Source organism: Apis cerana, linkage group LG10 (assembly GCF_029169275.1).
Source record: "Apis cerana isolate GH-2021 linkage group LG10, AcerK_1.0, whole genome shotgun sequence".
Taxonomy (NCBI): Eukaryota; Metazoa; Arthropoda; class Insecta; order Hymenoptera; family Apidae; genus Apis; species Apis cerana.
In genome coordinates, this window is record NC_083861.1 from 9,377,029 (window position 1) to 9,393,750 (window position 16,722).

Here is a 16,722-nt window from a genome sequence, read left to right on the forward strand (position 1 = left end):
GGTGCACGTTAGTTGTAAATACACGTACGAGGGATGGCTCGGGGGAAATGTTCGATCTTTCCTCTGATTTGGCGACGGGATGCTATAAGTGTCGGTTGTGTTGGTGGATCGCTGCGAGCCGTTTTCTTGGCGTTACGCGTTACACGCTCGCCATCGATCGATCGTCAATTGCCATTCTGTATCGAGATTTCTCTCAATGCCGTTTTAACTTACAAATGAATACGTAAACTCGTTGTTACTTTCTTTATTCATATTGTGCGCACGCTTTTATTATATCTTATATATTACACGAGAGTTCGTCGAGCATCGAACGGACTTAACGAGCTTGTATGAATTAAGTGAAAGCAATGATTATGAGATCAATTATCTCTATGGAATTATCAGATATGTATATATATATATATATACTTATACATATACATATATATATATAGAAATATAAATATAGAAAGTTTTAATTGAATTTCTAAATGAATCAGTGAAATTCTTTGATTCCAATCCAACCCCAATTGCGATTCGTTCCAAGTCCAATTGACGCTGTTTGCGAACATCTCTTCATTTCTTAGACGATAATTATAGAGTATAGCCGGTGCTACGCTCTATAGTTAAATAACGCGATGGAAAGCGCGGAGATCTCGCCGACTTGGCCGCCGAGTCGGGGTGTGAAAGCATCCGCCATCCGAATCGGTTTCTTTTTTTTTTTTTTTTAACTCTCGACGCTTTACTACCAATCCTTTGATCGATCCACTCACCTTGCTCGGTTTATTCGGTTCATTTCTCGAACCGCGGACGCCAACTTTCACGAGCGATCGTCGTTTCCCTTTTGCGAGTTCAAAGTTGGCCATTTACGCCGAGCGAAAATTACACCGGTTCGATTTTTTTCGCACGCTCGCGAGTTATCCATCTCTCGACGCTCTCTTTCTCTCTCTCTCTCTCTCTCGAGGGTTGACGGTCTGTTATTCAGCCGGTTTAACGCAAGTTTTCAATGTTCCTTACGTAATTCAACCGTGTATTGGCCAACGCGTCATGGAAATGTCAGCAAACCGCCCACAAATGAAATGGTCGCGTTGCGTGTAGGACATGCACGCAGCCGTACGGATCACATCTTTACTCGTGTACGCGGAGTTAAAAGAAAAAACTGGCCAGGCCTTTGTCGAAGTATAATCGATGATCGTCGATCATCGTCGTTAACGATGGAAGTCGATATAATCGCGACGATCGGACCAGACTATAAGCGTACGATGCTGTTAACCGAGCTATAAACGGTCGAGGAGTCAACGACATAAGATATGCTCGAGACCAAGTGGCGATTACGTGTATATATATATACGTAGGAATTTACGCGGTGATAGGAAATCGTGTTTTCCATACTCCTCGAGTTCGATTTCTCTAAAAGCGGAGCTACGACGATCGCCTTTTTGCGAGGCGATTTTGCAAAAATCGAGGCGATTTGGATCGTCGGAAGGAAGGAAGAAAGGAAAAAACTGAAACTGGAATTAAAATCAAGTTATCCGGCAAGGTTCAGTAAATGGAACATGGGAAGGTACTAGCGAGAGACTTCCACATGGTGGAGAGATTGGTGGAGGGGAGAAAAAGGAAAAGAAAAAGGGAGAGAGAAAAAGTGGATAGCGGGTCCTTTCACTCGTGAGTCAGGACGAAAAATATGTTAATTAGGCAATGGTTCGCTCGTTCGGCTCGGCTATCATTATTCAAGATTCCTATATATAGACAGCTAGAGACACATCGGCTTACACATTTTCCTCGTCTACTCGATATTTGGCGATGCCAAGTACCCGCGACCCGTTTCACGTGGGCGGGCCGACCATATATGCCGGCCGGAAAGGTTCTTGAACGCATCCAACGCGCCTCGAGCTTTCCATCCTCGCTTCTTCCCTTTATCTCCTCTTCGTAAACGGCCGGGACGACGCGTTTGGAAGCAGTCCTCGGCGCGTCCCAAATGTCACCGAGTGGCTCTTTAAACCGTGAACGTGTGGGAGATTGAAATCTCTTAAAAGGAAAGCTTGGCCGATTCGCGGGGGAATGATTTGATTTCGGGTTGAATGGTTGGTTTTGGAATGGAATGGTCGGCCGGGATCCATGGCCGAGCAATTAAAAAAAAAAGAAAAAAAACTTCTCCCAATTGGAAGGCGAAGACTCGCTTCGATTCGGCCTTGTCCCGCTTCGCACGTAATTATGAGCGAGTCACGATCGCGCGATGGAATGACGTATTTTTCCTTTACTCTCCTCTACATCCTTTGTCTTTGTCTTCCACTTTTTCTTTCCTTCCCTTTGTTTCTTTTTTTTTAATTTTATATTTCACGGTCGAGGGAGGACGAGGCGCGCATCTTCGTTAGACGAAAGACGAGCGTCTCGTCTCGATCGAGCGACGATGCCCCGGGCGATTGACATTTGCAAACATGATCCAAACCTTTCACCGTTTTGCAATTAACACGGGATTCGATCGCGGGAATGGTCATTCCTATCCACTTATCCTCATCGGATTCGCGATGATTTTTTTTTTCTTTTTTGGAAATATCTCGGCGAGCAATTGAACGGAATTTTTGATTTGTTTGATCGCAGGGTGTCCTGATCACGGACGTCGAGGAGGGCCAACCTTGTTTGCAATGCGGGGATTCGTGTTCGGGATTCTCACCGCACACGTGGAGGTAAGAAACAATAGATCAAAATTTCTTCTTAATCTCGGTTCATACGCGGTTAATCGTGTTAATTCATTTCCGTTTCCGCGGAGATAAGAACAAGAAAAAAAGAAAAAAAAGGAAACGAGCTTCCGCAAAAACTGGTGAATGGCACTTAACAAATCGATCTTCCTCGACTCGACTCGGTCTTTCTTGGTTGACACACTTCAAACACTTCTTCGCTTTTCCCACGTCTTACGTTGACACTCGTCCGCGATCCGCTCCAATGATCGATCTTCCAATCTCTCGCCTCCGTTTAAATCGATTCTATCCGCGTTTCTCTAATCGGGGATACCCGTTGCGAATTATTATGATAATTATTCCGTTATATCAGCCGGAAGAAGGACAGGATATTATACCGGATCCGAGTTATCGATCGAGATGGAGAAATTTGAATCTCGAGAGAAGAGCGCGAGAGGCGCGAGTCGAATCGAAAGTTTCGGCTCGAAAGGAGAGAGGGAGGGGGAAAGGCGATGAAACGGGACAAAGAAGCGGCGTGCAAGATCGATCGATGTGCAAGAATGATTCGCAACGTATCCATTATCCCGAGCGTAACTGAACAGCGGTGAAATTACCGGTGAGGTAATTATCCTTGGGAGGTGATTTACGGAGCAGCAATGCGGTAATAAACGAATTAATTGGCCGGGGAAGCGGAGGAGAGTCTCGATTCTCCTTCCAACGTGGCGTTGGCTCGTAGAGAGGGGAAGGAGTGTGGGGCAGAGCGTCGTGCTCTGTTGCATTTATAACCAGTGAAATGGGATTCGTACAGTTACTCTGGCCATTCGAATCCGTGCATAACGGTTCGAAATTACCTTATTTATCTTATTATCCTTCGTTATTTCGTTCCCTCCCGTCGATAATTCCCTTGGGAACTCGCGGGCACCTGGGTGAAATTTTACGGAATCCCAACCGCCCGTTTTTCGTTTTAGAAAACGTTGCTTTTCCTAGGACAGGCGAAAAACGCGTGGGCGTCGTTTCTCCTTTCCCAACGAATTAAGCTTGTTAGCTTGGAAAAACAAGGCGAACGTGTTATTCCTAGGAATACCGTTACAATTATTTCGGAGCCGGGTCATAGCTCGTTTCAAAAATAAATCGTTGACATGTGCGTACGAAGAGGCTCGCCCGGTAAATTTAGATAATTAATTGCCGATGGATTTCTCCATTTCTCTCTCTCCGATCGATGACGAGATCCTTTTCAGATACTTTTTCCACCCGTCTTATCAACGAGATTCCCGAAGGCGAACAAACGCGCGACATTATCGATCCAGGGACCTTCGTAATTCTTCCATCGAACTTCCAACTTTTACTTTCGTCGCGTGCTATGTGATTTATTAATTGTCTGGTTGAAGGCGCGGCATTGATGGTGTCACAGATCAACGCTTGTAAACTTACGAAACAACGAAGAGAGGAATTCGCCGTTGTCGTACTTTCGCTTAAATTCAATAAAACGTGACGAAAGTTTCGTTCGGATGGTGAGGTCGTCTTTATTGTTATTTTTTATATCTTGGAAACGACGGATTTACGCGTCGAACGGGACGCGCCATCTTTATCTCGATTCTTGATTCCATTCATCCAACTCGATTTCTGTCCTGTATCGATCGAATTTCGTCCATCAAAAATCCATTGAAAATCGCGTTTACTTATCCTCTACGCAGCCTACGCCTGTGCACGTCGATAATTTACGCAATGAGAGCGAACGCGGACACGCGTATTTTCGACCGCGTCGTTCTCCAAACGAGACCGCATAGGCGTCGCCTCTATCCAACGAACGTTTAACTTTTTATCGATTTACGAGAGCGCGCTGAACACTCGATGCGAAATACTTGCTCGACTGATTTAACAACGGCGTACGCGAGTCGATCCAGCACGCGCTGCTGTTTATCGAATCTCAACCTCTCTCCTCCCCCCTCCCCTCGCTGCTCCCATCCATCGTGGAACGCGTGGAGCACGTGCTCCACGTATTTATAGGTTTATCACTCGCGTTTGTAACGAGAAACGGGCGAGCGGAAAGCTGTCTGAATTAGGGGAATTCCGGTGCTCGTTGTCGTTGACGAGCTACATTTCCGCGGTCGCATTTCCCGAGACGATAAGCCGAGGCGGCCTGCTCGTTAAATTACGCCCGCTTTACGAGCGTATCGCGCACGAAACGATCCATAACACACGGCGGAAACACGTGGCCGTACTTGCGGATCGGCTATTTTACAAACAGACGAGTTGTTTCCAGCCGAGCTGGGTTAACGATATACGCTCAACCGCACGCCCGATTAGACCTAGACCAGACCTTGCATACCCTAGATCCGGCGCGTTCATCAGGGCTCGCACGGGGACTGCTGGGTGGCTCGAGGAAGCGTGGGTGCGAACCATAAGCCGTCGAGTCGTGGAACGTGGAGGATCAGCATAGATTCCAGAGGCGCGATGATGGATCGCGTTAATTCGTTCCGAGGCTGCTTCCTCAAAGATCAAGGCTTCGTTCCACCCGCTCTTCTTTCCTCCTCGCTATTTTCGTTTGCCGATCGTCGAACCGAAATCCGGCGCCGCATCTGGAAAATCAATTTAGCAAATTATACGCGGCTCTTCTGTTCGACAATTTTGCGACTGTTGCAAACTCGAATCGCAAGTAATGGAACGTTCGGAAGGAATTGGTGTTTTACGGCGTTGTGATCCGCGTGTGCGTCCTCGCGCACAAGGAGCCGTGAGTCATCGGCGAGGGAGCGTGCTAGCTCGCTTGCATCGGGTCTCGCCTCTTTCTGCCAACTCGCACGACACGCCGCGCGTACACGTGCTCGGACGATATGCGGCAGTGTAGGGCCGGCGAGCATCGTCGCACGAGTTCGTCTCGCCTTTTGACCGTCCACGTCGTGGATTCGTTCCGACGTCGCCCAGTCGGCGAGTCGACGCTCGCCCGGCCAACTGGAGCGTCCTCTTCCAGTTTCGGCTTGGATCGAGCACCGGTGACGTCGCCTATCGCCTGTTGCGTAACTCGTTCGGCGTAGTAGTGCGGCGCGTGGGACGATTCCAAGCTGGTCGAGATCCGGGAGATCGGTGCGCGTACCTGTTGCGTTGCTTCGTTGTTGGAATCGTGGATTTATTGGACGGCGAGGAGAAGTGCGCGCGTGTGCGATTGCCAGTGGTGATCCCCGACGGAATATTCCCGTGCAATTTCGTTTCGGAAGGATCCGTTGTGGTATCGACGTTTGCCTGGACGATGCCTTGGGATCGGTAGCATTTCCACCTGAGTGAAGGGTAAAAAAGGATCGTGGTTAGACGACGGGTTTTATAACTCGGATCGGTGGACTAGATTTTCGAGTGGAGCGGTCTTTTCGATCGATTCTGGTCGAACACCTGTTGCTCCGCGTCCGAAAATTTCACCGAGACGCGAGAGCTCGGTCCAATCTTTCTCTTTCGAGAACGATCCATCTACCCCTCGTAAACGCAATTTATCCTTCGTTATGTATCCTAGTGAAAAATATCAAGCGCGACGTCGTACAGTCGGTGCTCGATGATTCATTAAAATTGCACGTGCCGCGGGGAGGGGAGTCGCGGAAGGAAGAGATTAAACAAAATGCAGACGATGAACGTTTGTCTCGCGGCAGGTTCGCGTATATCACCGTACGAAACGCGTTTATCATTCGCGTTAACTCGGTCGCGTACGATTAACGCCATGTTTCTTTCGTATCGCGCCCCGGCAAATGTTCGTCCGCGATCTTTTATTATACCTTCGCTCCTTCGTCTCCCGCCCCGCAACTTTCCGAGTCCGCTTTCGATTCTTAATTTTAGACATATTTCAAAATATGTAATAGCTTCGCGCTATTCGTTTCTGGCACCGGACCGTCTGAGTAATATCGTAATTTTTGAAAAACGAAAAACCTCGTTTTTAACAATTGCCGCTTGCCTAAGGTCGACCACAGACCTTCGTTCTATTCCGCGATTTTGCGTACGGCATAGTTTCGTAAAATCCCGTCTATTTTTATTGTTTCGTAATATTTCGAATTATTTCGACACGGAGGGAGAAACGTGAAGAAATCCGCGGGCCACTACTCACCGGTTAGTTATGCAGGTCTAGTTTATTTCGAGTGGAAAACACTGGTGAACGATTAAAATTCCCCGTGTCAACCGTCGCCCGGTGCCCGCAGAGGCATTCCTCTCACGAACTTTGACGACCATCTCCCCGCGTAAAAAAGTTGGCGGTTTGTCGGCCAACGGAAAAATATCGCGAAGACAAGCGGTTGATGGGCGGGGAATGTCGAAACATCGAATGGAGGGAGAAAGAAAGAAAGAAAGAAAGAAAGAAAGAAAGAAAGGAAAAAAGAGAGTCGTTTAGCAACGTGTGCCGCGAGATCGCGCGCGGAATTGGCGCAATCCCGTTCCCCGTTTGCACTCGATGAAATATCGGATAACGAAAATTCAAGCGGGTCGTATCGACGCCCGTTCTCTTTCTCGTTTCGCGAGATTTAAGACTCGGGTATCGAGCTGGCCGGCGCGGGTGCCTCTCGCGCTCGAGCGTCTATTTTAAATCGGCCCACCTATCGCGTTTTTAAACGCTCTAAACGGTGATTTACAACCTACGTGCACCCACCTCCCGCGGCTGTTCCCGCTTCCGAAAACACGATAAAAGCCTATTTTCGGTCCGGCCAATGCCGCCACCGTCCCTGCCCTTTTCCAACCAACAATCTCGCGGCTGACCATCTCGCTCCTCTCCGACTCTTCTCACCGGGATGAAAAACCAGGACGACACCCTCGAAAGAATCGACCAAGGAGGAAAAGCTTCTATTATTCTTCGGACGATTAAGTTTGGAGAAAATGGCGAGCGACGGTTATATTTCGTCGATTCGAGAATAAATGTTTGCTTTGTGTACGCGCGCATACGTAGACGCGGCTTTGAAGTTGGCGCGTCTTTCGTGCGTGTCAGCATTTTTGCTTTGATCATCGCTATCTTCGAGGCCCGGCGAGAGATCGGCGCCGATCGAGCCGTTCCCCTTACGGGGGAATCCAAGGAAAGGACCGCTCCGTTTCCTCGGACGTCCCTCGCCTTGGCTATTCCACCGATCTTCTCTCTCTCTCTCTCTCTACGTCACCTTGAGGAATCCTTCGATTTCACGCTCGCCGATTGCACATCGTACGTGTTACGTACGTCTCGTTGAACGATCGGCCAATAATTGCACGGATTATTATGCGCGATGACACGTGGCAGGTGCTCGGTCACGTGTGAGTCCGACAAGATGTCGGTCACCCACGCGTGCTGCGCAGTGAGATCACCTTTATACTTCGACTTTCTTAGTCACTGGTCTAAGCGTGTCGTCCACGATCCACGGGCTTTTGATTCGAACCACGGAAACGCTCGAAACGTTTTCCGGCCAAAAAGCATCTTTAACGCGCATAACATCATCTGACATCATCGCTCTAAGTTGCTGGAGTTGCAACTGCGGCCCAGGACGCGTCCAACTTTTCCGGCGCCGTTTATTGAATCGTCCTTGCGGCTTATATCGTTCGTTACATCCGTCCAACCGCGATTAATTTACGCGTTTACCAACGTTTCCACGAATCAGTCCGCGAACTCTTTGGGGAAGAGTTTCGTCTCGTTTCTATCCTGTCTCGTTGGAAACAATTCTATCCACTCCCCTATCCAATTTTCCGCACGATTGTACGATTTCACGGGGGAGACCAAATCCGCCCTAAATGATGGACGACGTTGTTGCACAGACGACTCGACGAATGGCTAAAGATCGAAATCGCGTGGTGATTTCGATGCCCGAATTGATTTATATCCGATCTAGTCTCACGAAACGTTTTCCTATCGGTTATTGCATTGGAAAACGCTCCAACGTCATAGTTTTTCTCGTTATCCGTGTGCACTACGGACAGATGTTTTCCGTCGCTTGTTTTTCCACTAATCGATGAAATCTCGAGTACGTGACATAAATTTGAAAAAGCTGTCGTTTTATCACGGATAAAAAATAGTTATTACGCTCGTTCGGTTCGTGTTTTAAGAAACGTGAACTTTTTCAGGGAATTGTAAAAGATCTCTGTCAACAGTGGAAACAGCTCGTTAGAAAGCGTTCGTATATGCCGTGTGTGATTCTAGTGTACCCATGGAAAGGGTAGCCAATGACATTTCTGGCAAATATCACGGTCGCCCTAACGTAACCTTTTTTTTTTCTTCTCTTTTTTTTACAACGTCTCCCGAATATCGCTTAGCGGAACGGTTATAAGCCAATGGGCAAACAAATCGCAACGACAACCTTTTTGTTTTTTCTTTCCTTTCTTTCTTTCTTTCTTTTTTTTTTTCAAGGATCTTTCGAAAGAAACCGACGACGAATTTGTTCCTCGCCCGAATTTTTCCACGTCATTCCCGACACGGGTATCCGAGTTGAAACGAAGCGAGGTGAATCACGAAGCTAGGCTGTTGGCAGAAGTTGGCTTCGATTTTGCCAGAAGCCAGTAAAAAAGCGTTACACGCGGCCGCGCGTCACGTTCACGGATATTTATTTGTCGGAACGAGGGGGGGAAAGGCGCGTGAATGGCGGGATACGAAACGATCACGCGACATTCTATGTGTGTCAAAGCTCTATATTTAATATTCGATATAAGCGAGTCACCATCGGTCACGGCACGCGGCCCCTGCTATTTATTTGGCTTAACCGTCTGTAAAGTAGCGGGAAATTTATCCACTATAAACCGGCAATAACTCCAGCGCTGGTAAACACTTCGATAATTCACTGGACTATCTTCGGTTGCCTAAAACAAACTACTAAATTCCGAAGATCGATCGGGCGGCCGTGTATCAAATGCAAACAAGAACGGCGATGATCATTAACCTGTCACCAAAATGTTATACGCCGTCGTTTCCTTCGTTAGGGACCCGTTTCTGAGGGATCTATCCTCGCCAATTTTTTCAAAAATCTTACACCTTCTCACTTACTCTCTGAACCGATAATCTTTCCTCCTCGTAAAACTGCGATTTCGGAATTTTCTCGCCAATCCGATTCGATATCAAGAATGTTTAATAAATACATCTTCGAACAATATTTACAACTCTAATGCATACTTTTATCAATTATCTTATCGTAAGGAAGGAAATTACGCATTTTGATGAACTACGTCCCAAGTGTCGGATTCACGTGCGTTTACATTACTTACCAGTGACTCGAAAGAAATCTTTTTATCGATACGAAAAAAATTAAAACCGACGCAATCAATCAAATTGATCGATCATGCTTGCAATAATTGTAATAAAACTTTACTCCCCTGTGAATCGCGCGTACGAACGAAACGACGTCATCGAGCATCCCCAGCAAACGGACGATTCCGTGCTCGTTCGCGTATCTCGAAACCAGACAGACCCAAAATCTTGGCGTACAACTCCGGCGCAACGAGACATGCAACGCGACGTCTTTCCTCTTCTCTTTTCAATACCGTTATATACGCTTATAACGCGACACGCACGTCTCGTAAGATGTTTAAACGCGTAACGTTTACATCTCGATCGTTATCGCGGGCGAATAAAAGAGCGTTACACTCGCGCGGCGCGATCATATCGGAGCCGTGGATCGCGGCTGTACTCGGCCGCGTGTCGTGGTCGTGGTCGTCGCACGGGAATGCGGCGCGTGGGTGAGGAAAGCACGCGAGGGGTTGGAATTCCTGGCGAAAGCGTGCCGTGTTCTCCTCGTTTACACGGCTTTTCTGCGCGCGCGTGTGTGTCTCTCTTCGCGAAACCTTTGCGCGTCGGAGAAGAAGATTTCGCTTTTCCTTTTCTTTTTTTCCCTCTTTCTTTCCAACTCACTCGAGTACAACGAACTCGACGATGTTTGATGTCTGCGTCGGTGATTTTGATAAGCGGATTACATACTGGTGGCACAAAGTGCGATCCCTGGTGAAAATGTAAGAGGGAGGAACGTGGGGAGCGAGATACGTGGAATGTTTCGTGACGTATCTTTTTTTTTTTTTTCTTTTGAATTGGAATTTGGTGTGGAAAGCGTAGGGGCCGTGGACGATTTTCATTAACGCTGGCATCGCGACAGAAGAAGGCGCGCGTTAAGTAACAGCATCGGTAGACGCTGATAAATTATTCCGATTAAAATAAATTGAAAGATAGCCGGGGACGTGCCGCGCGCACGTAGGCGTTCATTCACTCGCCGATAATATTTTCTAACATACCGATTGCGACACAATCGTCAATCGGCGGATTGTTTTCGTCAGCCGCGTATTTTCTCGAATCCCCCTCCTCCTCGTCCGTATCTCCGAACCGAAGCGAATTCCACGACGTACATACGTAAACGTGGAAAAAAAAAAAGAAAAAAGAAAACGAAAGCCGTCTCTCCGTTTCTGCTCGGATGGAACGGATCTTGCAACGTTTTTCTTCTCGAAACGAAAAAGAATAAAAAAAGAAAAAAAAACAAAAGAAAAAGGAAGCAGGGAGATACTTTTTCGACGGAAGGAAGAGGAAAGCGGGGAGGCTCGATGCGATATCACGCTCGGGCTGAAAGCGAAAGGGGGGACCCCTCGACTTTCGAGAAGCCTTTTCTGAAAGCGGAGGCGTCCCGGCTCCGGAGGAAGCGATCAACGGGGCCATTATATCCCGGGGCAGCGATAAATCACCGAGGAAGCGCGTAAAACCGAGCCACGAGCTCTTCTCCAGCCACGATCAGCTGGCATTGACAGCGCGCGAGCGGGGAGACGGAGAGGAAGCTGGACGATTTCAATCCGCGCGTTAACGGGTTACCAGCGGTTAGCGAACAGTGCGTATATCCCTGCCTTCCCTGCCGGACGTGCGTTCCTCGGTGCGTGAGCAGCGCGCGCGTAATATCGTCCGTTTCTCTCGAGCCGTGGTCGTCTCGCTCGCTCGCTCGCTCCACCGATCGCGCGCTAAATTTAGAGTATGATCGACCGGTTGTTCGCGCTATCGGGACAAATAACCCGGCGATAAAGTCGCGCGGCTCGAGAACAGGCTTGAAAACCGACAAGAGCGCACACACACAGAGAGAGAGAGAGAGAGAGAGTGCGTGTGTCAAATTTGTTCGATTCGCGAGGCCTCGAAACCCTCTTTCTCGTTCTCTCCTCTTCTCGAGACAACTTGTCCTCCGAGTTTTCCCTCTCGCGCGGTAGTTCAATCGTTGGAGAATCGGTGTCGCGTTTCCACGTGGCGAGCACGTGCGACGTCGACGTGTGTGCGTGCGTGCGTGTGTGCGTGTACACGCATACACGAGCGAGACAACGATGGGCGCCAAGTGGGAGAGCTCGAGTTATACCGCTCGAATTCTTGGAAAAGAGGAGGCCGTTTGCCACGGAAATCGGTGAGTCGATGATCGATGGAATTTCGCAACGGAATACGAAAAAATTCGGATGGACGAATTTGCTCTCGAATCGTTGGAGGGGGAGAAAGAGCCCTGGTTCCCATGGATCGATGGATCTTGGAAAATTGGATATTGAAATGTACGAGATATAAGGGGAGGTGACGTCACGTAGACCCGCGACGGTTCAATCCGCGGCGGAATTAAGTTTACGAAAGCGAAATGGTGAGCGAAGGCTGGTCGAAAGTGGTCGAAGGCTCGGTTGAGACGGAACATGGAACATGTTTGCGTTGTGTCACGTTCCGACTTGTAAATCCCGCTGGCAGTCGGCCATCTCCGTAATGGAGTAAGTTTCTTTGCGGTTACGACAAATAAACATATCGCGGCTATTGTGACAGTCGACGTCTTTTCGACGTCCCGATCCTTTTACACCCGCCTCCTCGATTTCCACCGGCCCTCCCTCCCTCTCTCCCTCTCGAAACGGGAGAAAGAGAAACGACTTTCGCACGGAAATTCTTGTACCACCTTGTCGCGAAGCTCGATAATTCAATTAGAAGTCTTAGGCTGTAAGGATTCCTCGCATCTGAGAAACCCGACGTGTATCGTTCTCTCTACTTAGGGCGCGTGAAACGTGACTTACCGATTAAACACCAACCCGTCAACTGATTAACCGAGCTCGTCGATAATATTAGATCCATCGAGATAACGATTTTTTTTTCCGATTTGATATCGCCTTCGTCGCGTTTAAAAAATTCTTCCGATTCTTTTTTCTATTAATCTGAACAGACACGTTGGAGATTGAGTAATTTCGATTAAAGAAAATGGGATGAATACGGAAAGCCATAGAATAGGCGAGAATCGGAAAAATTGTTCCTACTCGCAGCAGAATATTATAACGATAAGCCAAGGATAAAGCGCTTTCGAGAATCCGATTGTATGCAAATGCGCGTTAAACGTCCTTTCAAAGCACGCTACGCTTCAAGGGACGGCAACGCTTCACCGAAGCCGGAGATAACGAGGTTACACGTTGATAATCCTTATCGACGAGGACACCACACTCGATGCTCGTAGCCTCAGTCGTGGTCTCGGTACCCTGTCGAACGCGCCACGTTGTACGCGTCTCACGTGCTCGCGCCAAAGTGTCTCGTTCGTTTTCCAAAGCGAATCCCTTCCAGAGTTTTTCGATTCGTTACCCATCCGAGTCGTTGCTTCGTTATTTCGAGATAAGGTTGAAAAGGAGAAAAAGGAAAAAGATACTCGGCGTTTTTCCAGCGATCGCGGTAAATAACCAGGGGCGATAAGATCTTTGAACTTAGGAAATAAGGAGGGAGGCGATTAGAGGCGAGGCCGAGGCGATTGCAGCTGCCAGACGGCAGCTAGGCGGCAGAGTCAAAGTCCGACTCAACGTCGGCTGAGGTTCTCTGTTCGTTCGATCCAGCGGCCGTTTCAGCCCGCTCTCTACGCGCCGCGGCTTCCAAGTTTCGATCAGAACCGCTTTCGAACCGCTCGCGATCGCGGCACTCGACGATCCGCGTGACGCATCCAACGAGCACGCGAGCCGGGCTACGAATTAGACTCGACTCGAGAGGCGAAAGAATCCGAAAAGGAGCGACGCACGTAACTCGAGCGTGAAGAATACGAGAATGGGACGGATGATATCGCTATGGTCGGTCGATAGATGGGAGAAGGCAGATGTCGTTTATCTCGGGGCGACAGGTAGCGATGACACGAACCACCGTACGATTCGGAACAACGGTGCGCGTAATGCAATGCGACGAGCGAAGGTCGGCCGCCGCGGCTTCTGTTCTCTCCGAGCGAAACGCCGCGCTGCTGGAGGACGACCAGCCAGCTCAGCCAGTCGAAAGTCGCGCGCGGATCGCGACGCGCGACCTGCTTTCCGATCGATCGTTTCCACCGCAACATAACGAGAAATTCTTTTCTCAAAAAGCTGCCTCGTTCGAATTCGCGCGCTTACTAATTAGCTTACTCAGAGGCGAGCGAGGAGGAAGAAAAATCGATCGGAGGAGGGAAAAAGCGGTTGAATTCGGGCGCGTTTCGTCGATTCCGTTCCACGGCGAATAGGCATCACGTGCGTCGCGCAGATCATCGCGTCGCGAGCGAGACGACGGCTCGAGGAAGGCTGGCCGACCGTAGTAGATTCCGTAACCGCATTAAGTTAATTCGATTTGTCGGACAGGGGGAATCCAACGAGACGCTCGCCCGTTCAGCCGACTATTGGCCTCATTCGCTCGTGTTCGGTTTCAGTGTTGTCGCCGGCGAAGGTCGAGCCGCTTCCACCCGCTTTCGTTCCCCGAGACCCATCGCTCCGCGAATCGTTCCTCTTATCTCGAGTTCGTACGGGAGTACGGACCGCGTTTGTTTTCCAACGATAAGCCTTCCATTAAACACCGAGGACCGCGGGAGGGGGAGCCGCTTTATTAGCAACGGCCGGAACGATTTCACCTTCGAGTCGAGTTGGCCGAGATCGATATAGCCGCGCGTACGCGAGTGGCCGGAGAGGATGGTTTGGGACGACGGATTGTCCGTGAAGGAGCTGACCGAGATGAGGAAGAAAACCCCTCGATTCCCCTCGCGGGAACGAAATTTCGCGATGAGGAGACGGGGAGTGAGGAGGACGTTCTCTTTGAGCCTGGGCGGTCTAACGCCGCTGCCAGGCGCGCAGCTGGATATTCACGAAGAGGAACGTGCCAACGACAACTCCACCCACGATCGATCCTGCAACAGTGACGTTTGTCAACCGTAAGGCACACGTGATAATCATCATCTGTTTAGATTACGTAAAGATTTAGTTTGAATCGTTGGGCAGGGGAGTAACGATACGTAGATAGTAGAGCGAAACCTTACAAATTCGTCGGATACGAATTAGTTGGTTTCCGGAGGAAGAACTTGAACAGCTTCGAACGTTGGACAATGGACTCGAGACCAACGATAGATTCGAAACGACGAGGACGAAACGAAACGAATACGTCGAATAATTGGGATGACACGCGATGTTTCGTGTCAGCTTTTTTCTCCTTTCCTTTTTTCTTTTTTCCTCTCCTCTGTCTAGCTACGGTGGAAATTTTTCCCACTCTTCGAACCGAGCGAGCCGAATGATCGATGACCTCGAGATATAGCTCGAATTTGGAGGAAATTTATTTCCCCTCTTATGAATCTAAATCAAGACGACGCTCGTGAGCATGATTCGCGCGATTCGGTCCGTCAATGTCGCTTAATTTTGGCCAGGCAATTTACGCTTCGGCGAAAACAGATGAGACGTAATTTAGCAATTTCCGTTTAAATTTATATTCAACGGCAATATTCAAAATTACAATATTCGCAACGAAACCTTTGCCTTTTCGATCCACCGGTTGACGCAAAATCTTGCAACTACGTGTGCACGTAATTATTCATGCACGTTCCACGTATACTTCAACCCGTGTATATTTCCTCGAATTCCTGATTAGCGAGAATAGCTTGCGTAATTCGAATTGTTCGGAGAAAATTTACGAAATCCTATCTGTCCCAATGTCATCGACCAATGACGTACACCCTGTCTCGCTCATCAAGGCATTAATTGGGCGCGTCGATGACGACACAGATTTTCATTCTTCCGCGAAGACAGATCGCGAGATGAAAGGATGACGCACGAAACTTTTCGATTCTTCACGATTGGAAAACTTCTTTTCCTTTGCTCGAGCAATAATCGAGGAATAATCGGAGCCGGCCTGCGCAATATCAGGATGTCGCGATCGAAACGGCAAGTGATCGTTTATTGTTACAGACTGGTTCAACGTTAGTTATTCATGGCGAGCGTCCTAGAAATTTGTGGCCAGCCAAAATATATGAGTACGTCGAATAAATCTCACTCAACGTCCGTACAAGAATAAATCAGCGGACTCATTGCCAAGGTGATCCGTTACCAGTCTTATTCCGGGCAGGCTGTTCCTTGTTTCCGGTTTACGACTTCCTCCATCGGATTATCCGATCGATCTTTTCTCTTCCTCCAAATGTAAATTCCGCCAATCATTCTCGACGAGCTTCAAGTTATATTTAATAAGCGAAATAATCAATGGGAAGGAAGCAAAAGACGTTTGTCCGATTTGCAATTACGTTCAATTCCTAAAATCCCGCTCTATTAGCGGCTTTCCTCTTACGTAAGCTCGGGGGAAAAAGGAAATAGAAGGCCACGACAGAGTTCCTCCAGTTTACGCGGGAAATGTGGCATGAATTCTCGTTCACGTTCGCCTCGCGTATTTGACGGAATCAAGACGCAAAATCTGTTTCAAATTTATCCGTTCAAAAGTGGATTACTTTCCACTTCCGATCTCTTGGAATCTCGATGCGATCTTCTCTGTTAATTCACGTTGCGCAATTTGATCCGCATGGACTATAAGGACGATAAGGAAACAGGAGAGAAAAAGAAGAAAAAGAAATAGTTCAGCTTTAAATATCCTTTCACCGACTAAGAAACGATTTCTCAGTTTAGACTTCTTTTACGATTAGGATCTTCGCAAAAAGGCAAAAGTGATTTCTCTTCCGCATCGCGGAGAAATTATGCCGCGTGAGTAATAATGATAATAATAATTAAAGTCAGAGCAGAGAGGAAAGATTCTCGCGAGAAACAGCGCGATATTCCTTTCTCCCGCGACTGCATTCGAGTGAAACGATTCCAAACCACCTTATTGCGCACGTTCGAGGAAAACGACAGCGGCGGTTCAATATTTTTCGAACCGTTT

General features: G+C 48.3%; 1 protein-coding gene and 1 long non-coding RNA gene across 20 annotated transcripts in view; one reads left to right on the forward strand and one right to left on the reverse strand.

Annotated features, from left to right (window-relative positions):
* Positions 1-16,722, forward strand: part of LOC107999499 (four and a half LIM domains protein 2) — a 67,413-nt gene that overhangs the window by 20,389 nt on the left and 30,302 nt on the right. For 12 of the 18 annotated variants that reach the window (XM_062080156.1, XM_062080162.1, XM_062080165.1 and 9 more), the window contains one exon: positions 2,581-2,666. In XM_062080156.1, coding sequence (XP_061936140.1) covers positions 2,581-2,666 — 86 coding nt within the window. Of the gene's footprint in view, positions 1-2,580; positions 2,667-5,234; positions 14,744-16,722 lie in introns of those variants that run through there. The other 6 variants (XM_062080148.1, XM_062080150.1, XM_062080152.1 and 3 more) reach the window with 5 other exon arrangements.
* On the reverse strand, positions 230-5,928 carry LOC107999502 (uncharacterized). 2 transcript variants are annotated; one of them, XR_009831362.1, is made up of 2 exons: positions 5,749-5,891; positions 230-5,236 (listed from the first exon to the last, which is right to left on the reverse strand). It is a non-coding gene; the product is annotated as an uncharacterized LOC107999502 (long non-coding RNA). The 2 variants fall into 2 exon arrangements; XR_009831361.1 differs by having other exon boundaries at positions 3,423-5,236; positions 5,348-5,928.